The sequence below is a fragment of the Prenolepis imparis genome, unplaced genomic scaffold (genome assembly GCF_030444845.1).
Source record: "Prenolepis imparis isolate NDT839.2.m4 unplaced genomic scaffold, iyPreImpa1.0 SCAF_6, whole genome shotgun sequence".
Classification (NCBI taxonomy): Eukaryota; Metazoa; Arthropoda; class Insecta; order Hymenoptera; family Formicidae; genus Prenolepis; species Prenolepis imparis.
In genome coordinates, this window is record NW_028141164.1 from 16,618,708 (window position 1) to 16,645,347 (window position 26,640).

The 26,640-nt window shown below is 38.5% G+C and overlaps 2 protein-coding genes across 2 annotated transcripts; both read left to right on the forward strand.

The window, feature by feature from the left end:
• Positions 1-15,774: 15,774 nt before the first annotated feature.
• LOC145937827 (uncharacterized) lies at positions 15,775-17,187 on the forward strand. Its single transcript, XM_083041195.1, has 3 exons — positions 15,775-15,834; positions 16,117-16,477; positions 16,826-17,187. The coding sequence occupies exons 1-3, from the start codon at positions 15,775-15,777 to the stop codon at positions 17,185-17,187; spliced, it is 783 nt and encodes a 260-aa protein (XP_082897321.1).
• Positions 17,188-26,083: 8,896 nt separating this feature from the next.
• LOC145937828 (uncharacterized) lies at positions 26,084-26,521 on the forward strand. The gene has a single exon (XM_083041196.1). It carries the CDS (start codon positions 26,084-26,086, stop codon positions 26,519-26,521), a length of 438 nt encoding a protein of 145 aa, XP_082897322.1.
• The last annotated feature ends 119 nt before the right edge of the window (positions 26,522-26,640 follow it).

The following is a 26,640-nucleotide window of genomic DNA, read 5'->3' on the forward strand; positions in this document are numbered from 1 at the left end:
GATACAGTGCATTACATGCCAAGGGTGGGCCCACGAGTTCTGCAGCTATGTAGAGCAAGATTGTTATTATTTGTGATTTTTGTTTATAGAATACACACAGAGAAAATTTTCTCTTAAGAATTTACTCTGAAAATTATGGTAATCGTGAGACAATATGGTATGAAAAGAATTTTAAAAATATTGTTACGTCCCTGGTCTTTCATCCCCTGAACATCATCCTCTGAGAGTCATCGTTAAGGGGGTTGTTTATTGACGACCGCCCTGTCGTTGTTTTTCGGCGACATATTAGATTTGGTCTAGCTGTCAACTCGGACGGACATGTCTAGATCAGAGCATTCTTTCATTCTTTCGTGCATGCATATTTTATTGTATCTTTTCGCTTTTGTGTATTAGATCGTCGCATTAAAGATCATAACATCACTACGAGATTATATTCATTTCGCGAGACGCGAGTGAGTGTGTGAGTGAGAAGCCTTTGCGATATTTCGCAAAAGCCGTCCCGAGGACGTAACAATATATTTAATTAATTTTATCATATCGGTTTTACCCTACCGGCAAAACTGGGTATTTTGACTACTTCAAAAAATCTTGTTGACCTTCCCTTTGAAAAGTATATAAATGCTTTGTTGTTTAATTATACATTGCAAGAGTTATACTTTTAGTGAAACTATACTTTTAGTAAAATGAATGAAACATTTTATATTTTATTGTGATAGATATTATTATTTTTTATTGTCATAAATATTAATCAGAGAAATTCTCATAAAATTTTTTCCATACCATATTGTCCCACGATTATTATGATTTTTAGGATAAATTCTAAGAGAAAATTCTCTCTGTGCATTTTTGTATTGTATTATAATTTAAATAAATCAAGATTTCGTAATTGCACGGTAATTTACATGCTTTTGAATGAGTACTCAGTTTTACCCTACCAGCAAAACTGGGTATTTTGACTACTTCAAAAAATCTTGTTGACCTTTCCTTTGAAAAGTATATAAATGCTTTGTTGTTTAATTATACATTGCAAGAGTTATACTAGTACAAAACAGCAGATATACAAAATTAGAAATTGTAATTGGTACAGTAATGATATTCTTCATGTTTGAAACAGAAATATTCGCCACACCATGCACAACGCATAAAAGCATTTTGTGTATCTGCTGTGTTGTACTAGTACAACTCTTGCAATGTATAATTAAACAACAAAGCATGTATATTTTATTGTTTTGTGTAAAAAAAGATTTAATAGAACACATAAATTGTGATTATGATGTATAAAAAGAAATTATAAAAAAGTATTTTCACATAAATTTACAAACTACATAAACTTAATTTTAAGGGTTAGTGGTGGGGGTAACTAAAAAAAAATTTTTTTTGGTACTTATCTACATGCAGTTTTGTAGAAATAAAGAAGAGATGCAACTTTTGTTTAAACTTTTTTTCGATATTTCTCACCATTCGACAGTAATTTCAAAAAAAAATAAAAAATCTAAATTTTCTTTAAAGGGTGATTTCACTCCCTCAAATCGTAATTCCGCACAAACAAAAAATAGTTTTGTTTACGGATGACCTACTCTACTTGTACACAATATTTCAGAATTTTCTGAATTTTTGGGTTGCCTAACCTCCCTTGCAAGTATATGATTGTATATATACTTATTTAATAAGAATGAAGAAGCGTTCACCTGATGTAACATGTGATGTAAATTTAATGGGCTTATTTCATATTTATACTAAATATATGAATATAAAAAATAATTTGTATATATATTTCAGGTTTTTAATCTTCATACATTTAAAGCCCCTTTTAATGTACTAAATTTATACTTAATCTAGGGGTACTTGAAAATTTTTTTATATTTATATTCATATATTATTGTATTTTCATAAATCCCTAAAAACTTATTACTTTTATTACGCCAGTAATAAAAAATTACCTATTGCAAACTCATGTAGAATTGTATGAAAAATTACTCATTGCAAATCCATGTAGAATTGTATGAAAAATTACGCATTGCAAATTTATGTAGAATCTTCTTCTTCTTCTTCTTCCTGAAACTAAAATCATGTTTTGTTCTTTTTCGTTTTACTAAACCTTTTGGGACGTTGAGGTCCAACTCTCGTGCCACTTTTTGGGTGGTCGATCAGGTGGTCTCCTTGTGTTTGGTTTCTCATCCCTTGCCCATTTTGCCCAGCGATTCTCCCCCATTCTGTCCACATATCCCTTCAATGTCTGCGTCTCGCTCTTACAAATCTCACTACGTCTTCTACTTTGAGTTCTTCTCGTATTGCTGCGCTTCTTACTTGGTCTCTTAACCTTACGCCCTTGATAGTTCTCAACGTTTTCATCTTTGTTGCTCTCTGTAAGGCTTTTGTTTTTGTGGTTTCTGCTCGGGTTTCCGCTGCATATATTAATACTAGTCTTATGATGGTTTTATAAATGTGGACTTTATTATCTGCAGACATGCATTTATTTTTCCAGATGAGATCCCTCAAGTAATCTGATATCCTTGAGGCTTTGTGTGCTCGAGTTCGAACTTCTTGATGTAGATTCTTGCAACTCGATATTTTAACTCCCAGATAACTACATAGCATATTTTGACTAATTGGTTTGTCATTTACTGTCAGTTTGCATCTGATGGGATCTCTTGATATTACTACTGATTCAGTCTTTTCTACTGATATCCTCATATTAAACTTTTCTGCTGTTGTTTGGAATCTGTATAGCTGTCGCCGTAAATCGTCCTTATTTTCTGCCATTAGTAATGCGTCGTCGATATAGTACAGTATTTTTATCGCTCTCTGCCTCATTCTGTATCCTCCTTCGCTTTTCTTTACACTTTGTATTATTTTGCCCATTATTAAGTTAAACAGAGTCGGGGTCATGCTGTCCCCTTGCCGAATTCTTGTCATTTTAGGTACTTCTTCGGTTAGGCCTTGACATGTCTTTATACAAGTCTTGTTGTTTGTATTGACGTGTTCTATGATTTTATAACTCTGCTCGACTTCGTGCTTTCGAAGTATTGATAGGAGATCGGGCAACCTCACTCTATAAAAGGCCTTTGTAAAGTCGAGTAGGCAGAGGTACAAGGGTTTGTTGAATTCTACGGATTTTTCTATTATCTGCCGTAGAATAAATATTGCGTCACTCGTTGACTCATTCCGTTTGAAGCCCTGCTGCTTTTCACTTATTTCAATTTTACTCATTATTTTGTTGGTTATGATTTTTATTAGTAATTTACAAGTACATAGTACGATTCTACATGGAACTCCGTTTGTAGCATTGCTGGACCCCAGCGGTACTGTTGCCGGTCTCAAGCCCGGATAAAGAAGAAGGGACATCTACAGACCGGACTAGCAACCCATCTGTAGATGTATTATATTAATTATAAATTAATTTATAATTGTGCTCACGAAACTGTGAAACAGGCCTCGGAATAGGGCTCGATACAGCCATCCCTGGCATAATGCAAAGATTCAACAAAAACGTAATCAATGATAACGGGGAAATGTTAATAACAACTTGTGTACATAACAAGCTTCGCATTAATAATACATTCAATACACATAAGTGGCAGTATAAGTATACCTTCGGTAACACAAGAGACCACAGTTTAACGATAGATACATTATCACCAGCAGGGAAGTTCATTCAAACCAAATCCTAAACATAAGAGTACTTACGTCTGCGAGCGTAAGAACGGACTATGAACTGGTTTTATGCAAATACTATTTTAAAGTTTACAACTTTCAGAAGAGAAGGCCGTCTTTATACATCCAAAAATTCAACATAGAATCATTCAAAAATGACAATACAAAAACACTGTACAGAAATAGATTGGAAGAAAAAATAATCTCCAACCCAATAATAGAAAATAATCACGTCGATATAACTTGGGAGAAAATAAAATCATATATGACCGAAAACGCAAAAAAAGCGCTAGAAGTCAAAAAAATAAATATCAACGGAAAAGGAAGAAACAAACCATGGTTTACAGACAATGTAAAGACAGCGAAACAAAAGAGAGAAGCCTATCTTAAATACAGAAATCTAGGAACAACACAGGAATATGAGAAATACAAAGCAGTCAGAAACAGAGTGAATAAAGCAAATAAATATGATAAAAATGATAAAAAAGGAGTATTGGGAAAAATTTTCACTTGAAATGGAAAACGATCTATATAGAGGAAGATCTGGAATATATTAAGAAACAGGAAGAAAGCCATCAATGAGGAAGTACAAATAAGTGCTATTACATTAGAGAAATGGATATTATACATGCGAAACCTGTATGAAAGTCAGGAAAATGGCAAGGAGAAAATTCCTATGGACACAAAGAATCCCCAGAGAATCCCATGGACGAAGAAAGTATAACAAACGGAAGTAAACGAAGCAATAAAAAGATTGAAGAACAGAAAAGCTTCAGGACCAGATAACATCTCAAATGAGATGATCAAGTATGGAGGTCCCAAATTAGAAAAAGTGTTGACAACTCTATTTCAAAAAATTACTTTAACAGAAAGAACCACAGAAGAATGGAAGAAAAGCATCATGACACTAATCTTTAAAAAAAGAAAATAAAAACAATCCTTAAAACTATAGAGCAATAACAATGCTACAGTCGAACCTCGCTAATTTGAACCTCGCTAACCTCGAAAATTTCTACAAATCGAAACAATGTTCGTTTCCCTTAAGAAAACCTCTGTAAGTCGAAAAAAAATACAAGATTAACTCGAAATTTTTGGAGTGACGTTTGACCTCTGTAATTCGAATTTTCAAAAACAGAGCCTTTATAATTCGAAACAAACTGTTAATGTTTTGCATGTTAAATGTTTGTTTAAACATATCTGACTTTATATACACTGTAAAAAATATTCTATTTAATGTAAGGGAAACTGGGGAAAAACAGTCACCTTAAGGAAAAGATGCTGCAGTTTTTATATTAATTTTGCTTTTTCTGTCAAACTTTGCAAAATTGAAAAGACATTTTCTTCCTCTTTTTAGTAGAATAATTATAAATTATTTATTAGTTCAAATTTTTTTGCAGTCAAAAGTTTTCTATATGCCTTCATAGTGACCATTTTACCCCAGAGACTGAGGTAAAATAATCCCTCAAAAATATTTTTGATACAGGTAATAGTTTCAATTAAATAATTATATTTATAATTTAAATTTATGTAACAAAAATTTTAGGCATTTTTTATCAAATAATGCATTATTAACTTGATGTTGCAAAAAAATTAACAAAATGCAGCACTGAAATTTTAATTGGGCTTCCATTTTATTGTGATTCTATGCGAGAATGATTTCTAGGCATTTTTGTACTATATCTGCAACAAAAACGCAGAGTAGTGCATTAAAAAATTTTTGAGACCAAGTAATTTCCTAAAAAGGAAGACCGTTTTACTCCGACCGTTCCATTTTTATAAAAAAAGGCTACGGAAAGACTGTCATCATGTGGATTTGCTATACTTATTAAAATATGTAGTATAAAACTGGGTCTTACTAGCATAATAACTTTATACAGTATCTCTCTTAATCACAAAACGTACAATGAAACAAAACAGGAAATTTATTTTATATCTCTAAAAAATCGAATTTTTTAAAATTTCATTGCTAAACATATCCAATCGCTTCAGCAAACCTTTACATGATGGCAGGACAGAGATAGAAGTACAATTGAACCTCGCTAATTCGAAAACCTTTACAAATCGAAACAATGTTCGTTTCCCTTGAAAAAACCTTTGTAAGTAGAAAAAAAATACGAGATTAATTAGAAATTTTTGGAGCGACGTTTGACCTTCGTAATTCGAATTTTCGAAAACGAAGTCTCTGTAAATCGAATCTTCAGAAACAAAGATTTTGTAATTCGAATTTTCAAAGACAAAGCCTCTGTAATTCGAAACAAACTGTTAATGTTTTGCATGTTAAATATTTGTTTAAACTTATCTAACATTATATACATTGTAAAAAATATCCTTAAATTTAATATATTCTTAATGTACATTTGCGGTCATTTTCATAGATTAATTTTATGTTATAGCTAAATACAAAATAGCTAAACCTCTATAATTCGAACTTTATTTTAATACACCTCAATAATCTGAAAAACTCTATATGTTAAAACTTCTATAATTCGAAGAATTTTTCTCTTCCCTTCAATTTCGAATTAGCGAAGTTCGACTGTGTAATATAAAATTCTACATGCAGATAACAATACTAATCGGAGAAATAAGTACAGGGTACCATTTTACCTCGGGTGACCATTATAGACGGGTTTCCCCTACTTTTAATTAGAGTTCCTCTAGTAAGAGTTAAGACAATCCGCCATATATAGCCAAATTCCAGAAGTTGTTTACGCGCCAATTTTGAATTGATATATTTCACTTGAACATTTATTTATACAATACAAAAAATAAATTAAAAAGAAGGTTAGATACAGTATATAAGTATATAATTATCTACGATAAAAATGATCTAAAAATTGTACTTCTGAAAAAAACTCAAAAATGCTGTTAGAACAATATAATAATAATATAGGTATAGGTTATATATATATATATATATCTCAAGGATGAAATAATGAATCAAAAATGAATAATATAAAACAAATGTTTAATTTTCTTCAAAAAGTTTATTTTTATTTTTAACAGATTTGTATGTACAAAGAAAACCAAAACTTTTATTGCTTGTTTTATTTTACATGTTTACGAAAATACTACTAGTGCAGCAAGAAGAACATAGGATATGTTTAAATAAGTATAAAATTAAAATTCTCTTTAGATCGCGAATTATTTTTACAAAAAATAGTTTAGCTAAACATTAATCATTTGAAACTAAATTAATATCTTTATAAATATCTAATTTTTGTTCATAAAAGCATATATAACAAATTTCCGAAATTATAACTGTGAGTAAATTATAGTGATATCCGTACTACTGGAACTTTTAAAATATCAGAACTACTGGAACTTTTAAAAATTAATTTTTCACGGAATTTGTGGAAAAATTCGAACGAATGTTCTTTAAGATCGATTATCTTGTTAATTATTGATTGGATCATTTTCATTCTTAATAATTTTCTTCAGAATTCTTGATTTATTAGTCAGAACTCTTGTCAGAACTACTGGAACTGTGATTAAATAAGTCAAAATTTCAAGTCCGTGCTACTATAATTACGATTTTTTTCAAAACTATTCTTCGAAAGTTTGGTCGAATGTAGTTTTTCGCAAACTATCAAGAACTCTTCATTATATGTAAAAATGTTATAATTAATCATCAGAACTAATTTAAAAAAATTTTTTTAAATTTTTTTTATGCAATATCAAAAATATTTTTTATTAATCAGGCACTCTAGTAAACGTAAAAACAAAGCAAATGAGCTATTCAGAACTATTCGATATTGATTTTTGATGAGAAGTTAGCACCCCCATTTTTTAAACTCAAATTTGAAACCGTTAATCGACAGAATTCTATTTATTAATAATAAAAAACTCTTAAATTTTTTAAGAAAAAGCCAGAACTCTAATCAGAACTATGAAAATTGCATGTCGGAGTATTAACTTTACACACCCACTACAGAGATCGAGTATTGATGAGTTTCTAAAAAAATTGAAAATTGAATTTGAAATAACTTCTGGATCGCTTGGATATTTTTTAAACGTGCTGATTGCACGTGACTTCAACGGTTTGATCTGTATTAGTCAAAAGGCATATGCAAAAAAAGTAATTCGGCAATTTAATTTAGAAGAAGCAAAGCCCATGTCAACACTGATCGATTGAGAAAGGCGTTTTGACAGAGGAAGTAGGAAGCGCTAAGCTGTTCTATATCAAGAAGCTGTTTGATGTATTTATCAGTAGCCACCCGTATTTGCTATAAACTATACAGGGTGTCCCGTAAAGACCGGATCAACGCTTGTAGAGTAAATTCCTAAGAGCTTGCAAGAATGGATACCTAAGATCATTTGGAGACTATTTTTCCTCAGCGAAAATGTCGAGGAAAGCCATCATTTTTTGCATGTTCCCAATTTTTGCCAGTGTTTTGAAACGCTCTCGAGCTAAGCTACAAGAATATGTAATGGAAAATGGTGGTTTCCATTTAAGATATTAAAGGTGACCTTCACGTGACCTTCAAACGACTATCCAAGATCAAACCAATGGTACCTTCTTATGTCTCCCTTCGAGTCAAATAACTTTTATTTAAAACATTTTTTGCTATAATGTGTACTTTCAGAAATAATAGCTTGTAACACTTTATGTAGGTCACCCTGTATATAAACAATATAAAATTTTAGGGGAAGTGATAAGTAAAACATTGTAATTTTTTCTTTTGTCTATTGTTCGCACTACCACAGTATATCCAGTAGCGCAACTCTCTGTCGGCGCCTTTGAAGTTAGTGTTGGTCAAAATGAAGTGCGCATGCGCGAAATAAGCGAGTTGCACAGTAATGTCATCTGAACTTTTCTCTTGCTCACTCTTGTTTGTTTTCTCTCTAACTATTGCCGCCAATTTCTGCCATCAAATGTACACATAAACATTTAAAGAGGGCATTTAAATGAGACAGAGAGAGACCGAAACAAGTAAGAGTGAACGAGAGAAAAGTTCAGATGGCATTACTGGGCAACTCGCTTACTTCGCGCATGCGCACTCCATTTTGGCCAACACAAAATCGAGAGAGTTGCGCTACTGGATATACTGTGACACTACTATGTGGTCTTTGTCACTAAAGTTGACTAATATGTGTGTAAAAGAGACAGAGTTACTGTAACTGCGCTGTACTGCTAAAACTACGCACATTGTTTTGTATTGAAATCTTGTATTAAATAAATATTAATTTGTTTGTTTTTAAAAGCATATTAATATTTATCTGAGAAGAAAGACCACGTAAACATTAACACTTATATCTCAAAATAATTCATTCAAACAGAATGGGCAAATCTTTCCCAAAATTGTATCTGTAAGCGGTACCTTTCAAGCGTCTCGGCAGAACAAAAGGACTGATTAAAAAATCAATTTTGGACATATGTTTATATGAACTGTTTTTCTCATTTAGATAAGTAGAAAACATTCCTAAAGTAACGATCCATATTTATGAGACACTCTGTATGTACACGCACGCACACACGCACACACGTATACAAAGCACTTCTTATGCTCTATTGCACTTATAACTTGAGTGATGAGATGTTAGCCACTGTAGCTCAATAACTGCTTTTTTTTAGTTGTGGCATTCTAATGAAAACTTTTCATTTATCAGAACAATATAAACTATTAATACACAACTGCCACCAAATCCACTAAAAGCCATTTTCTCATAAGATTTGGTTCTTCTATCAAAATTGATATTAACATTGATGCCTAAAGACATTTATCTATTATATTGTGCTTGAATGCGCAAACGTCGAACAATCTGATTAATCAATTTTATACACTTAACACTTATAGTATTTGAATTTTCGTCTCAAAATGACTTCAGAAGAGTCTGTCATTAACGCGTATTATATGCGAAATCTGCGACACCCTGCATAGAATTATTTAAAATAAATGTAGAAATGAGAGAGAGAAAGAGAGATAGATTATTTAATCTCACTGTTCAATTGTAGGATTACGGTAGAGATTATTTAATAGGAGAGCGTCTCGAGAGCAAGGAAATGTCAGAATAAAGCAAGTCAGGAATTAATATGATACGTTAGCTTTAATACTGGATGGCCAGATATATATAAATGTACAGAACATAAGCCCGAGATAGGTAGGTCACAGAGCTTGCATAAATATAAACAGATGTTGTTTTGTCGACTGATCCTTCATAACTCTGCGACTGTTCGATATCGACTCGTCGCGTAACTAAATTGATCGATCATGCGCAAACAATCTCATGTATCGCAGTCAGAACACGCGTGCCCCGAATTAATATAAAATACAAAGTTGTCTACATAAAATAAAACATTTAAAATTAATATTGAGTTATATACCTGAAAGTATTAGCTGACGAAATTGGACATTGTGTCAGATGTGGTACACCATCATAATATTGATATCCATTTTGAAAGATTCCATGCCAATGTATAGTTGCTTCAAGACCTTCGGCTTCGTTTTGTAAATCAATGATAAGATAGTCATTTCTGCAAACCTTAAAAATAGTGTTTATATTTATATAAAGTGTCAAACTGTAATCAATACACTCAAATATTTTAAAAAGATATCTCAATATTTCTTTTCTTATTTTAGTTTCATATTTTATATTTATATTTTATGCTTTTAAGAAAGAGAAATAATTCAATAAAAATAATTTATGTTTAATTAAAAACGCATCAAAGAATAAAAAAAAGTATAGATAATTTAAAACAATTAAACTATGAATTTTTTACGTTAACGCAAACGACAGTAAGATCATATATAAAATTCACAACTATTATTTAATTTCAACATTTAACTTCAACAATTAAACTAGTATTTTTAGGATACATCCCTGCTAAATTAGCAGACCTGGAAGTGTATAAAAGAGTTTGCCAAAGCTCCATTGCCTTGCACTAATATGCAAGAAACAATCAAGCTCCAGCAACATTGAAAATAAAAAAAAGCAACTCATACCAAATATTGAAGAAAAGTATAAATTAAAAAAAAATAATAATTTGCAAATGATTAATAAAAGTAACGAAAAAAACACTGTTAAGTGTATTGTTACGTCCTGCGGACTTCACGATCCTTTTCTCTTCCCCGATTTACGCAAATTCGCGTTTTACGAAAAGATTAATTATAAGACTCGAAATGGAAAACGTGAGACAGCGATTGCGAAAGAGCCCGACGCCAGACCGATGAAAAACAAGTGAGATTAAGAAACTTGAACAAATAAGCGACCGATAATTTCTTAACTATCTTAGACGGAAGAATAATAATGTCGAAATCTCTCGATTGACACATGATTGTCAACAAGTACCAAGGGCCGAAATGAAGAAACTATTACTCATCTAAGTGAGTAATACACGTCGTGTAAAGGAAAAAACACCGAAACCTGTGACTATGAGTCACAAAATGCATCCTCGCCCAAGAACTGCCCTTCGGACTACAGACTACAGGTGGGGCAGAGAAACTGTATAAAAACAGGGAAACCTTCAGGAGAAGAGGCAGTAACAATTAACAATTAAGAGGTAGTCAGTTAATACTTCTGAGAGCGGAGCACCTTGCCGAAACCATCTCCAATCTACTATCGCAAGGTGATATCCAACCAAGACGAAAACTCCAAGTGGCTTACCGCACCGATCCAGCATCATCGCACGCTCGGTTGCTCGCTTTCTCTCATCTTACACCGCAACCTATAAACAGTATATCTCAACATTCTGACTTATACCAGCTTACGTTAGACTTTTCTAGTCACTGTGTAAAATGATGACGGAATTTCCACTCACGTACGGTCATTTCACATACTGACACACTATATCTATAGAAATTGCAGATTGTAAGGTATTGTTTTTACATGTATTATATGTTTTATTGGCTTATATCAATATTATAACATCTACGAGCCTTAATGGTTTTTGTTATTTTAGTCTGAAGAGGACCCGATATAGGGTCGAAACGTAACGATAAATAAACGCATTATCACTAGCCAGTTGGTCGTTTAAAAATTTCTTTAACCTTGTTTTATAAGTACTGGCGTTTGAATCTTTTACTTTGTTATAAATAGTAAGTCGACTAAATTTTTCTTTTACATCCATATATTTGAGACAATTCTCGAATTCAGAACTTTAGAACCCTTGTTACTTTTATTAAGTCTCGCAGCCACTTAATCGTCTTCTTTTCATTTCTCGCATTAGTGGCGGAACTCGCGAATTCTTTCATTTATCCTCTCCAAGTATTATAACTTTATCAAATATATAACTAATCTAATTAAATAACTTTACATTTACATAAGAACAAAATACATGCTAACGACAAGTCATAATTAAAATAATAATAATAATTAATATTATAAAATTTAAGAATTGTTTCAAAACAAGTTATTCTCCGCTATTATTTTTTTTTTTGGTTCACTCTCTTGTGAACGATAAATGGGAACGTCACGTCTGTAAACAAGCTATCGCGAACCTAGTAGTAACTGACTCTAGCTCGTGGCTCAGTAACTGACTTCAAATGCAATCGTCATTAATATAATATAATGATACGTCACGCTCACACAACTATTCATGGAATGTGGTATCCGTCAAATATTTGTAGAGACTATAATTTAATTCTTTAAATCTAAATTTATATATTCCTTCGAACCTTTTAATTTCGTTATAATTAATTAAACAAATTCAATTAGAACTATAATAAAGAATGTTAAATTTATATTCATTTATTAGTTTGAATAAAAATTAAGTCTTAACAAAAAATTTAGTAACCGTCCTTTAAAATCTCTCTTCCTCTCTTCCACTCTCCTAAGATCGCACAAGGACCTGTCCTGTGTAAAAGGGATTAAGTTCCCTTACCGAAAAAGGACCACCGAGCGAACGCCCGAGATAAACAAGGTAAAAGCGACTATTTCAGCCGTTGACCTGTTATCGGGCTCGACAGTTTGTTCGACTTGAAATCTGATTGATTTGGAGAGATATTTGTTACGACCTCCGTAAGGCCTATCCTTCCCGCAGGCCAGGACATAACTGTATATTAATAGATATACAAACTAATAAAATATATTAGAGAGTACACAGATAGATTAAATATGCAGGTAAGGATAACATCTGGATAAAAGTAGGAATATAAGGAGAGTTCTAACTCGGGTCCTCCGAGGGGGGGTGCGGGGGCGGTGGGATCTCCGAAGAGAGTATGTGCCGGATTACCGTTCACCGACTTTTCCGATTTGCTACCGATTTATTCACCATTGCACGCTGTCCCCTCGGAATCGGCGTTTCCGAGATTGGCAACGGCGTCGCAAATTTTGCGAGATAACGATGCATCCCCCCATCGTTCCCGACTCTCCGTCGGAAGGCTGCGCCCGGCGAACACCAGCCGGGCAATGCAGCAGGCGCATTGCGCCCCCTAAACTTTCGCGAGTCTAATGCCGTCGAACGGCATATTAATATACGGGTGGTATATAGCCATACGATATACGGCACGTATACCGCCGCGCCGAACACGCCCGACGGCGGCCGAATCCGGCCGAAGCACACCGACGCGGCAAGTACCGTTATCCAGCTGCCGGATGATCTAGCTCCGAACGGGTATAAAAGGAGCCCTAGATCCTAGACTCGGCATTCCCTCTCCCGATCCGATTCCCGTCAGATCAATAGACAACGATTCGGACGATTGAGATAGAGTGTACTCCGTCTCGGCTGAGAGGTCCGCAGCCGTCCGTAAGGAGTCTTCCGATTCGACCGGGAAACCCGAAACAGTCGGTCAAAGGGGTAGAGTGTGCTCTTGCCTCTCTCGAGTCATTCGCGAGAACCGACTTCCGACCCGCCCGCTTCCGCTTCCTCACCTCGCTGCAATAAACGCAGCCCCGGTCGCATTCTTGCGAGAGAGGACCCTTCGCGGCTCTCCTAACGCGCCGCCCTCTCTCTCGCGCCGTACACAGCGCTCACCGCGCCCCCGACCACGCGCGTCTCGCTACACGCCCGCGGTCCGTCTTCCCGAATTTCTTCAATATAAGAAATCGCGCTTTTCCCCCGAAAGTGGCCCCGCGGCCATCATTAGCGTAACCCCGACTCTCGCCGACCTACCGATACGCCCCGGGCGCACTAATGGCGTGCGCGAACAACATATGTAAAATCATTACTGCGATACGTTTAGAAACCGAATATTCTTTTATATATTCTTCACCGCGATACGTTTAAATACCGAATCTTATATTCTTTACCGCGATACGTTTACGTACCGAATACTATGTTGTTGCATTGTCTACTGCGATACGTGTAGATACCGAGTGTTACTTTATATGTTATTTAGCGAACGATAGTTTAAAATGTTATTACCCGTGGTACGTTTACTGCGCGTCTTATGAGTATCTCGCGAGTTATTACGATACTGCATATTATTCTCCGTGCGATGTCTAAATCGCGGTGCCTGCATATGTATCATTTTTCTTGTGTTTATTTCTTTTATTAAATAGTTTTATTAACGTAAAATTAACCGCGTGTTCTGTGTCGACCTCTTTTCGAGCCCTGATCCCGACTGAGCCGTCCGACGCTCGCAAAAAGCGGCTGTTACAATATATATACATATTCTTCCGATATGACTCGGATCGGAAAAGAGAAAAACATGTGAATTTGTTGTACGTGGAGGAGGACGACAACGTTGGACATTTCGCGTACATAAAAAATTTGTTTCGCCTCTTAAGCTCGCAACTGAGCAAACACAATGGTCAAAAATATATCTGTGATCGGTACGTATATTTATTGCAAATTATATATAATTGTAAATAAAATTGTAATTTTTTCATAGATGCTTGCCCTACTTTAATTTGATCAAAAAGTTGGAAGCTCACATTGTGGACTGTCGAGAAATGAACGACTGCGCTATCAGATTACCAAGCGATAAGGATAAATAGCTCGGCTTCGACAACTATAACAGAAAGGAGCGGCTTCCGTTCGTGGTGTACGCCGACTTGGAGTGTGTGCTGAAGAAAACACAACCAAAACACACGTCATACTATCAACATCATGAGGTATTTAGCGTCGGGTACTATGTGCAATGCTCGTACGATGAAACATTATCCACGTACCGATCTTATCGCAACGCCGATTGTATCGGGTGGTTCGCCAACAAACTCGAGGAATTAGCGCATCGCGTAAAGGGTATCTTGTCCACCAATGTCCCCATAATAAATTTAAATCAGACGAGTGGGAAACATTTCACAGCGCAACGCAATGTCATATTTGCGAAAAATCGTTTGCGCCGGACGATAATCGAGTACGCGATCATTGTCATCTGACCGGGCGATACATGGGTCCCGCACACTTAAACTGTAATCTAAATTACAAAGATTCTTATGTCATTCCTATAGTTTTTCACAATCTATCCGGCTACGACGCACATTTTAACATCAAAGAAATAGCTACCGCATACGAAGGACGCGTAGATGTGCTTCCAATAACAAAAGAAAAATACATTTACAAAGTCTGTCAATGACGACGACAAAGATCGGAAAGCTTGTGTAAAATTACGATTCATCGATTCATACAAATTTCTCAGTACTAGTCTTGACAAACTGGCATCCTTCCTCGAGAAGGATAAGTTAAAAATTGTACTTTCCAATTTTTCCGCATTATCTGCTCACAATTCCGAATTATTGACGCGAAAAGATGTCTTTCCGTACGAGTACATTGATTGTGTGGACAAGCTGCAGGGCACGCGTTTACCTCCGCGCGAATTGTTTTACAGTTCCTTGACTGGTGATACAGTATCCGAGAGCGATTACGCGCACGCCGTCAACGTGTGGCAGCAGTTCTCCATTCAAACTTTGGGTGAATACAGCGATCTGTACTTAAAAATTGATGTCTTGTTGTTGGCAGATATATTTGAAAACTTTCGCAACACTTGCACGGATTCGACCCTGCGTACTACTACATTCTTTCCAGTTTTACGTGGGATGCTAAAACATACACGCGTAAATTTCGAACTATTCACAGACATTGACATGGTTATGTTTATTGAACGGGGTATACGCGGCGGTCTAAGTCAATGTTAAGGCAGATATGCGTGGGCCAACAAAAAGTATATGCAGTTGTACGACTCATATAAACCATCATCGTACCTTATGTATTTCGATGTAAATAATCTGTACGGAGGGGCAATGTGTCAACCGTTGCCTTACGCCGAATTTCGATGGGTCGAAGACATTTCAAACTTTGACGTTAGCGCGATCGCTCCGGATTCGCTCATACAGTACCGACCAAAATTATATCACCTTTTGATTTTTTCTGCATAACTTGTTTTAAAGTGCACGGATCTCTATCAAATCATAACATGTTTTGAAGGTTGGTATAACATTGAATTATAATTCAATATATGTTATACCGTCCTTCAAAATATGTTATGATTCGTGTAGAGATCCGTGCACTTTAAAACAAGTTATGCTGAAAAAATCAAAAGGTGATATAATTTTGGCCGGTACTGTACGTTATATATTCTCGAGGTCGATTTGGAGTATCTGCAAAGTAAACACAACACGCACGCTGACCGACTGTTCTGTCCGACGTGTGATAAACCGCCAGGCAAGCGGGAGGACAAGCTTCTAGCGACTCTGTACGATAAGAGGCGTTACGTCATACACTACCGGAACCTGCAGCAGTGCAATCGTCACGGTCTTCATATCATAAAGATACATCGTATACTACAATTCGCTCAATCTGCATGGCTACGCGATTACATCGAACTCAATACAAAATTTAGAACACAAGCGAAAAATGATTTTGAGAAAAATTTGTACAAACTGATGAACAACGCGGTATTCGGCAAAACTATGGAAAATGTTCAAAATCATGTGGATATAAAATTATTGACAAAGTGGGATGGATAATATGGTGCGGAGGCGATGATTGCAAAACCAAATTTCCATAGCAGGAGCGTCTTTGCGGAAAACTTAATAGCCGTTGAATTACGTAAACTCGAAGTAAAAATGTACAAACCAATCTATGTCGGTATGTGCATACTCGACATATCGAAAGTGTGTCTATATGAATTTCACTACGAGTACATGTCACCGCTCAATCGTGAAAGATAATGTACACCGACATCGACAGTTTAATATATCACATCGAGTGCGACGATGTGTACGAGAACATAAATCGCGATATCGTTAGATTCGATACGAGCGATTATCCAATTGATAACGCGTATACCGCATGCAAACAAAAAGGTGCCGGGCTTGATGAAGGACGAGAATAACGGCGCGATAATGACCAAATTCGTCGGGCTTAGAGCAAAAATGTACGCTGTGAGGGTAGACGGCAAAAAGGACACTAAAAAGGCAAAAGGTGTCAAAAGTAACGTAGTAGCGCGTAGTATAACATTCGATGATTATACGCAGTGCCTGAATGATGAGATTGAAATAACGCGACAGCAGTCTTGTATAAGATTGAAATTGCATGAAGTGTATACCGTCCGCGAGACGAAAATTGCTCTGAGTCCGTACGACGACCAGCGGTATGTCATACCTGATTCGACTGACACATTACTATGGGGACATTACCGGATACCCTTATAAAAATATAATATAATGTATGTGATATAATGTTATGTAACATATGTGTATATTGTAACAACTATTGAAAAGAATGTATTAATAAAGATTTTGTATTATATTTCATATATATTTTTATATTTCAAATACTTTATATGTTGTACACATTATGTTTTTACTTTTTGAGGAATTAATAAATACAGTCTATATGAATTAAATAACATTGTCCTTATGTATCCAAGAGTTATCAAATCCCAGCCATTTCACGTAAATCTCGTCATCCCTCCTGCGCAGTACTTTCTGCACGAGATATATGTCCGGATAATTCGCGCGATGCAACTCGTGCTCGTAGAACACTCCAGCGACAGATTTTTTGCGATAGTCCTCGAGTAGATAGCTTACGGGATTAGTACGCTGCACTTTAACAATCTTAAACACCTCGGTTGTCCAATTTGGTGTGTAACTCTTCTCGAAAAGTTTCTTGTACTTGCTAACGCGGACCGAATCACCTACTTTGAACTTTGCCGTACCCGCAATATTTATGCAATTGTACACAGTAGCCAAAAGTCTTTCAGCGATCGCGGGGGTGACGTCGGCGGGTCGCATGCCGATTGTTCGATTCTTGCGCGCGCTGTAATCCGATACGAGTCGCGGCAACGCCTCGATCCACTTGTAAGTTCCATTCAGCGTAAACATCTTCCACATGTCGTTCTTCAGCGTACGATTAAATCGTTCGACGATCGATGCCTTCAATACTGAATATGTAGAATAGTGATTGATGTCATGTTTTTGCCTAAACCATTGCACGTCAGCGTTGTAAAATTCCTTCCCCATATCGGTTTGAATGTTTTTCGGGCATCTCTTGCTATCTCGAATTATCGCGGCGATAGCGTCAGCCGTCTCGCTTCTGCCTTTACTCTTGAGTGGTACACCCCACGCGTACTTGCTCAACACATCAATGACGGTGAGTATGTAGTGGTAACCTTTGTTGAACGAGAGTATGGACGCATCTTGACGATATCAGCTTGCCACAGGTCATCGTATCCTCGCACTATGACATGTCTTCGGGGAAAATTTTTTCTCGCCGGCGCGTGCAGTTCGTTCACCAACTGCTGTCTCTCTAAACTATGCTGTTTCTTCACTTTGTCGGTTTTTCTCGATCGCCGTTTGTTGTTTGTTTTATCATTCATTTCCGTTTGTTGTTCAATAGCTGTTCTTAATCGTCCGCTACCGTTCGATAGCTGTTCTTGACCTGTTCGTAGCTGTTTTTGACTCGTTCGTAGCCGTTCTTGACTCGTTCGTAGCTGTTCCTGGCCCGTTCTCGAGCTGTTAGATAACCGTCCGACAGTCGTTCCTGAACTGTTCGTTGTCACTATCTAGCCGTTCGTAGCCGTGTCTGGGTCGTTCACTACCGTTCATTGTAGTTTAATAGCCGTTCGATAACCACTTGTAGCCGTTCGATAACTGTTTGTAGCCGTTCGATAGCTGTTCGTAACCAGTCGATAATCCCTTCTAGCTGTTCGATAACTGTTTGATAGACGTTTCTGAACCATTCGCAGCCGTTTCTGACCCGTTCACTGTCGCTCATTACAGTTTGATAGCTGTTTCCGAGGTAGCGTTATTCACACGTTGAAGTTCGTTTATCGCAGTCTGTAACTCTTGCACATCCTTCTCGAATGTAGTCAGCTTCTCGTCTGATTCTTTCTGTCGATTCATCAACGTTTTAACGTACTGTTCCACGTACAGTTTGTTGACAGCATCATTGTCAGCCTCAAGTTGCGCACACGTCGAATCTTGCGCGATTTCGCGTCGTAGTCTGTAGCGACGCGACACAGAGCGTTTCCGCGCACGTAACTTCTCACCAATCTATCCCAATGATCGCTTGTGCCGTTTGCATCATTTCTCCGTTCGAATAATCCAAATTTGTTGATAGGCATTTTTTCGATGCGAATGACGTTGATCGACTGATTAGTATTGTCGAGACCCCGTATAATAATGCCGACTTCGCGAAGTTCCTCGATGATTGATAAGATCTCATTATCGTGAGCGTTGTGGCCAGCTCTGCGTGAAGCGTCGAGCAATCGTAGCCAATCCACTAGCTCGTTGGGGTCGTCCCAGTGCACGTAATCGATCTTATTGTCGGTTAGCGTCATCGCTTGAGGCATGAATACACCCTTTCCAGATTTTTTCGTTTTCGGTTCGATTGACATCAACGGTGCGATTATTTGTTTGTACTTGTATCCCCTGTTGCTCCATAATTGGCCTTGCGCATTATATTTGCGTTTATGCGCGTTCATCGCCAATAATATGCTCTTGTATTTTTGCATATCGTCATCCGTGTACATAACGTCATTAGGAATCCTCTTGAAGATCAGCTCGTATAATCCTGGTGTACCAATGTACTTCACTTTGTCTATAATTATAGAATCGTATTTGTCGATGTCGAATCGTTTGTTACCGAGCAACATTTCATCCTTATCAAAATAGACACCGTATACCGTGATAGATCTCGTTTTTTTCGTCGCCACCGAGGAGAGCGCTCATGTATTTTTGTCCCAGTGGCCCCAAGTGCTCTCGCAACATTTCTTGACCTTCCGACATTTGTAACACGTTTCGAACGGATGTTTCCAGTGAATTGCCTGTGGTTTCGAAAACATTTTCGTTTGCGAGTGATTCGGGAATTGTAAATGGTACGATTCTCGTTGTCGCGAACTGTGCAGAGGTGGATGTAGTGTAGAGTCTGTGTAGAGGTTATCGGCGGTTCATCCAGTAAAAATCCATCCGATGTACGTGGCGTCGATGAGTGAATTGTGTTTGGCCGTTTTCTCTTTTTCGGTGTCGCATCTTCTTCCTTTTCATACCGTTTAACTGTGGGTAACGTTTTAATTTTCACGTCAGCGTTACTCTCCGGTTCGTTTTTCACCGCGATCGAGCTCGCGTTGTCGACAATCTTTTGTAGCGGCTCGATAATAGGTTTAAAGTGAGTCTTGACCGCGATATCGTCATCGATCTATCCGGTCTTTAAAACACGATGTTTCTTACGGATCGATTCGCTCGTTTTCACAATCTCTTTCGCAATCTTTTCACGTTCGCGAATGTTATCGCTCATAGCCATGTCGGCAGAGTGCTCGCGTTTCACGCGACCGAACACAGAATATCGGCAGCGACTAATCGTTTTGCGGTATCGCGAACTCGTTAAATCCTTTTCTGTATCGCCCGTTTGTAAACGAGCAGTCCTTATCTATCACTAGGAATCCATACTTTTGTTGCCAATAAATACGATATAAATTTACTGAAATCCTTGTACGACATGTCGGTATTCACGTGATCGTTGTACACGTGTTTCAAGTTGGTACCGTCCTGTTTAAACAAGATCAGTAAGTTCGCGTTGTCGCGTATAAAATGTTTTGGTATTCTCGCGTATAAAATGTTTTGGTATTCTCGCGTATAAAATGTTTTGGTATTCTCGCGTACGTCTGACAGAGATAGAATCAGTCGACGTTCGAGTGGCGTCCCATTGAGAAGTACTCTCTTATTGTATCTTGCTTGTCACACGCCACGTCATCAAAGACGAAAATCGAGTTTGGACGTGCCTCGTTTGGTGGAATGACGTCACTGTTATTGGAGAATGTAAAGTAGCCGATTTCGTTGATCGACGTCAACAAATTCTCCAGATACCGATATTTCGGCTGTTGCAGTGACTTTGAGTACACTTGCATGTTTTCGAAGCAAACGCCGTGCGGGTTTTCTATCGAACTAATCAAGACGTTAGTTTTACCGCAATTCGAGGGGCCGCAAACAATCGCGCGTATAGTAGTCGGTAACATCGTACCGTGTCTGCGCATCTCCACGTTGTCTCCCATCGAGCGTAATCTATCGTCGCAATTCGTCACGCGTATCGTCAAAGGTTGTCGCACGAATCTCATTTTTCCTACTCCCCGATTGGATCGAACGCCTGCCTATTTATAGCTGCGCGGAATCACGAATCGCTCAGTAACGAAAAAATGTTTGTCCTGCTGACAAGTGCTTCCGATATTCACGGTTTAAGCACCGAACAGCTGCAATTTGTGCCAAAAGCAATTTTATTGCGAATCTGTGAAAATCGCTTCCTCTACGTGTAGAACAAGCTTCTGGAACACATAAAGACGAATCCAGAGATTCAGGCCCGTCGCTGTTGTTTCGAACATTACAATCGACTGTGGCAGCGAACGCACATCGACGTTCCAGCGCCGATGATAAAGGATTGCAGCGAATGTCAACGAAAATAGGTAGAGGCATATCAAATCACGCGATAAACGCACTTCCGATCGAATTCCATATCCCCCGGCTATCAGTTTTGCGGTCCGGGCACGCGGCTACAGAAGCGATTAGCCAGAGGCGATCGAGGTATCAACCCATTGGACGCGGCCGTGAACACGATATTGCATACTCTCAGAACAACGATCTCACCGAGAGACACGTGGCGCATAAGGTACTCGCCGAGAAAGCGCGAATTAGCATCGTTACGAGAGATTTGACTCTCGGTGAAAGAGCCGTCGCCACAGCTGTCTAGGCAGCGATGAAAGTCAAGACGAAGCTCGGTATGGGCCTGAAGTCGACGAAGACGAAGAAACGGATACTGATTGGTGGAGCGGCTGGCGTAGCAAAGATGGTGAACGACGGAAAAGCCTCGCAACAGTTGCAAGAGATGTTACGTCAGAATCGCGCCATGGAAGGTCACGGACTGTATCTCGCTCAATACAAACGCGGACGAGGAGTTTCAAGGAGGAAAAAAAAACGTCAAGGAGACGCTAAAAATGCCAAAGGGCGAATCTACCGACGTACAATTGCTGCAACTGGCAAAACGTATGCGCATTCCATACTTTAGAGGTGTTTTCATGCGTGATTCGCTACCGATCGGTGGTATATATCAAAACGAGAGCAGCATCGTAAATTTGGATAACGCTAAAGGACCAGGTACTCATTGGGTGATGTACGCAAAGAGGGGGAATCGCGCTATATATTTCGACAGTTTCGGCAATCTTCGACCACCGAATGAATTGGTGCGATATTTCGGGCGGAACGTGACGAAGATACAGTACAATCACACACCTGTTTAAACTTACGATCAGAGCATCTGCGGACAATTGTGTCTGCAGTTTCTCCGAACGGTCGATACATGCGAATTTAAAGACAGACATTGCATTATTTAACTCAGTATTCGTTAAACAGTTTTGTCGATATGTCTATGACATTCACGCTGACTGGGAAGAGTAGCGTCCTCGCGGCAAACTACTTTCGCGCCATAGATTTGAGCGACGATGAATACGAACTCGGTCTAGCGGATTTTGAGACTTATCACACGATATCGAACGTGAATTCCTCGAATAATAAATTTTACTTTGGTAAAGATGACGCGAAAATTATGATTCCTGAGTTTTTGAAACATGTAATTTCACGGAGACGTCCGCGACACGCTGTTCGTGATGACGATAAAAATACATTGACAATGGTGATTTTGAAAATGGAGAATACCCAATAGTGCTCTGCGCTAATTACAATACCATGAGAAGTGAGATCAAATGCGCCTACAGAATAAACTTTAGCAAGCCCAACAACATTGGAGCATTGCTGGGATTCTCGAACCGTATACTGCAGCCGCGAAAATGGTACGAGTCGGACATGTCGATTAACATTATCAACATAAATATTATCCGCGTAGAGTGTAACGTGACCGCGGGCGCGTACAGCAACGGCAAACTCGTTCATACGATACATGAATTTTCACTGAGGGTACCACCAGGATATAAGATATCGGAAACGCCGGCACAGATCATTTACTTGCCGATCATCGCGCGGAGCATTACGTATTTAATTTTACGCGTTGTCGACCGGAACGGACGATTGCTCGATTTTCGAGGAGAGGAGATCACCATTAGATTGCATGTATGACGGCGACAGCAATAACCTACGTGTGCTGCGCATGAGATGCTCGTGTTGAACGGATCAAAAGACGCGAGAGATAACACAATCTTTACGAGGCCAGCGACAACAACGTCAACATTTGCTAATATCCAATCAGCAGGTTGCGCAAAGAAAAAGAAACTCAATACATTGAACGTTGCGTTTTTACAATCTTTAGGATTCGCGCTGCGAAATATCTGAACAATGACCAACATCCTCAACATCGGAGAAGATTGCAAAACGCATCGTCAAGATTGAGACTCACACGTACAACCCGTTCGCCAACGCCACGTTCGGACACAGTGATGAGATAAGAATACCCATACAACAACAGGATCTGTATGCGTTGCCGTTTGACAGTTTTCTATATATCGAAGGGGAATTAAAGATAAATAGACCAGCTGAAGGATCTAATGTGATATTGGGAAATAATTGCGTCGCATTTATGTTTGATGAGATTCGATACGAACTCGATGGCGTGGAGATTGATCGCAACAGAAACGTAGGAGTAACAACTGCGCTAAAAAACTATGTAACGATATCATCCGATAGAAGCGTGATTATGAGAAACGCCGGCTGGAGTGAACCGACTATTGTGAATGGATACTTCAATTTTTGCATACCGCTTTACATGCTATTGGGATTTCGCGAGGATTACAGACGCGTGGTGATTAACGCTCGTAATCATCAATTGTTCTTGACGAAACGAATCGATCAAGAGCGCAACCATGGATGTAAGATTGGAATTTGAGTGTAAGGAGAACGTGCCGATGAATACCACTGCGTACTGTCTCATCATACATGATCGTGTGATCCAGTACAACCCGTTGACCAACGTTGTACGCAAAATCATCTAAGTGTTTGCATCAATTTAGAGAGGGGGAAAAGGAGCAGGATATAAATCAAAGTGTTTTGATATGGTTGTAGAGTTTCCTCATTCCTCTCGACTGACTCACATCGAAGAGAGATTTCATCATGTCTGTACTAACCTTTGTCGATCTGCAAGGATTCATTGTTTCGAACAAATTTATTGCAAAGGAAGTGGCAGTACTGAAAAGGGGAACTGTTCTCGCGCACTACATTTTTAAGAGTCCTGTACCATGGTATCTTCTTACAAAATCTGAGAAAACTCGGGCTTTATGGTTGATGATGAATCATCATGGACTGCATTGGGAGGATGTAATCGTTGCGTACAGCATGGCGAAACGATTGATTACAACGGCTGTGATTGAAGATGATGTAATGCAGTCTACTGTATACGTTAAGGGATGTCAGAAACGAGAATGGTTGGCTGATATGCTCGGTGACGATGCGAGAGAAAACTTAATCATCGAGACCTTGGATGCTGATTACGACGATATCGAGTCTCTAAATAATCTAGATGTTAAGAACACTATGCGATGTGGAAAACATGTTAAGAATTGTGCATTACAAAATGTATTCAAAATATTTAACTGGTGGTCGCAACGCCAGAAAGAATTGCAAGATTTGGAAAAATAAAATATTTAAACATTGATGTGTTTTATCTCTTATTCCCCTTTTCCAATCCTTTGCTCGCGAATCGTTTCTAAGAATTTTTTTTTCCAAGCGCCATTTTCCCTTCTCCTAAATTTCATAGCACATTAATCTCCCACCACATTTACCCATTACTTTAAAAAAATAAGCGTCATGTATACTCGATTAATTTCTTTATATGATCAGTGTCGCGTTAACCGTTCGTACTGGTGGTTTCACTTTAATAACGTAGAAAAAATGTACTCTACCGAAAGAAGCAGCGTTGTCGGCAGACATGTGAATAATTACGTTCCGAGTTGTGACAAAACTCCATCGTTTGAGAACAAATGCGACAAGTAAGTTTAACTTTTTCTATTTTTCTATTTTATATCTTTATATTTTTTACTAATTATATTATTTTTAAACTAATTTTATTTTCACAACATTTCGTTGGAGCGTCGTGCGGTTCGTATACTAGGCAGACGATACGCATTGACAGCTACCGAATTCAAATTCCTCGAAATTGATATCAACGTGGGTCCACCGAGTTACGTGGAGATCATTATAGGAGATCATCGAGGAAAGGAACTAATATTATCTCTCGAAATATGGAAAAGACTCTACGAGCAACGTCACAATATTTAGAATTTCCTTCGCAGCGACTCTAAAGGTGTCTACAATTTTATAAACGTTGGACCGCTAACAGTGCGAATTCATACAATTAACGACGCCAAACTCATAAGTCTCGAATCTTCAAATGTACGCATGATGATGATCGAATCGACGTTACATTGTATGTTCGATCTCGATCCATGCATTGATATAACTTTTGATCGATTGGTTAGAATTACAGAGACGGTCGATGTCAAGTTTACACAATTTTCTAATATCGCGTCCACTGTAACGGATAATAAAGAAGTATCAAATATAATACGCGCTAGCAACGCCTTCAACAAGCATCATCTTATCGATTGCGAGCTGGCAACTTTAGTTTTTAGTCAAAAAAATATGTAAAAGAATAATAAAGAATTTTTTTAAGTTTAAATTATGATGTAATTTCTTTGCACGCATTTCCCATCCGCACTCTCTCTCCCACCCGTAAACAGTTCCCTAGCTATCATACGTATAGCTCCCAATAGTTGTGGGGTCCTTGCGGGGATGATGTCATGTGGGCAAGGGGACTGCGAGGCTAGGGACCGAGAGGCTACAACCGCCTCCCCAACAAAAGGGAAGAAGAAGAACGTAGAGGAGGCGGTTAGAGAGGAGGGAGACGCACCCTCGGAGACACCCCTCACAAGCCCGGCTCCTAACCAAGAGGAGCCCATGGAGAGGAGAACTCTACGGGTGCGCACCAAACGGGAAGAGGAAGAAAAGCTTCCCGAGGATGGAGCTAAAAAGCAGCGCCTTCGGGAAGACATTAAAGATGGAGATCCCGCCGCAATGGAAGTAGCGGCGGGAACGGATGCCAATGAGCCGGCTCAGGATGGCCTGTAAAGTACTGCAGGCCAACCTGAATCACGCGAAGGACGCCCAGGACCTCTTTGTCCATAATATGGCGGAGAGGGACTGCGGCCTGGGGATCGTGGCCGAGCCGTATCGTGTACCCGAGAGAAACTGGGTACAGAGCGCGGACGGCTTGGCCGCGATCACCTGGAGGAATGCGTCAACGTCTCCCCCGCTGGAATTTCTACAAGCGGGGGAGGGATACGTTATGGCGCAGTGGGGGCCCATCGTAGTTGTGGGCGTGTACCTCTCGCCAAACATCGATAAGAGAAAGTACTGTGAGAGGTTGCACGCCCTTGAGAGGCAAATAATCGGTCGCCATCCCGCCCCGGTCGTGGTAGCGGGGGACTTCAACGCTAAGTCTAGCGTCTGGAGTTCCCCGCGGAACGACTGGCGTGGTGGCGAGCTTTTGGAGTGAGCGGCGCGATGCGGACTCGCTCCCTGCAACACGGGGGGTGAGGACACATGCGTGAGAATGCGGGGCGGGTCCATAGTGGATCTCACATGGATGAGTACTCTGCGTTGATACCACTGCTT

Excerpts from the sequence above, each read along its gene's own strand:
- LOC145937827 (XM_083041195.1), top strand. The coding sequence starts at position 15,775 with ATGTGTCAACCGTTGCCTTACGCCGAATTTCGATGGGTCGAAGACATT. Across the intron at positions 15,835-16,116 it reads AAGACATTTCAAACTTTGAC|GTCGATTTGGAGTATCTGCA; the intron begins GTTAGCGCGATC and ends TATATTCTCGAG. Across the intron at positions 16,478-16,825 it reads AAATCATGTGGATATAAAAT|ATGCAAACAAAAAGGTGCCG; the intron begins TATTGACAAAGT and ends CGCGTATACCGC.
- LOC145937828 (XM_083041196.1), top strand. The coding sequence starts at position 26,084 with ATGGCCTGTAAAGTACTGCAGGCCAACCTGAATCACGCGAAGGACGCC.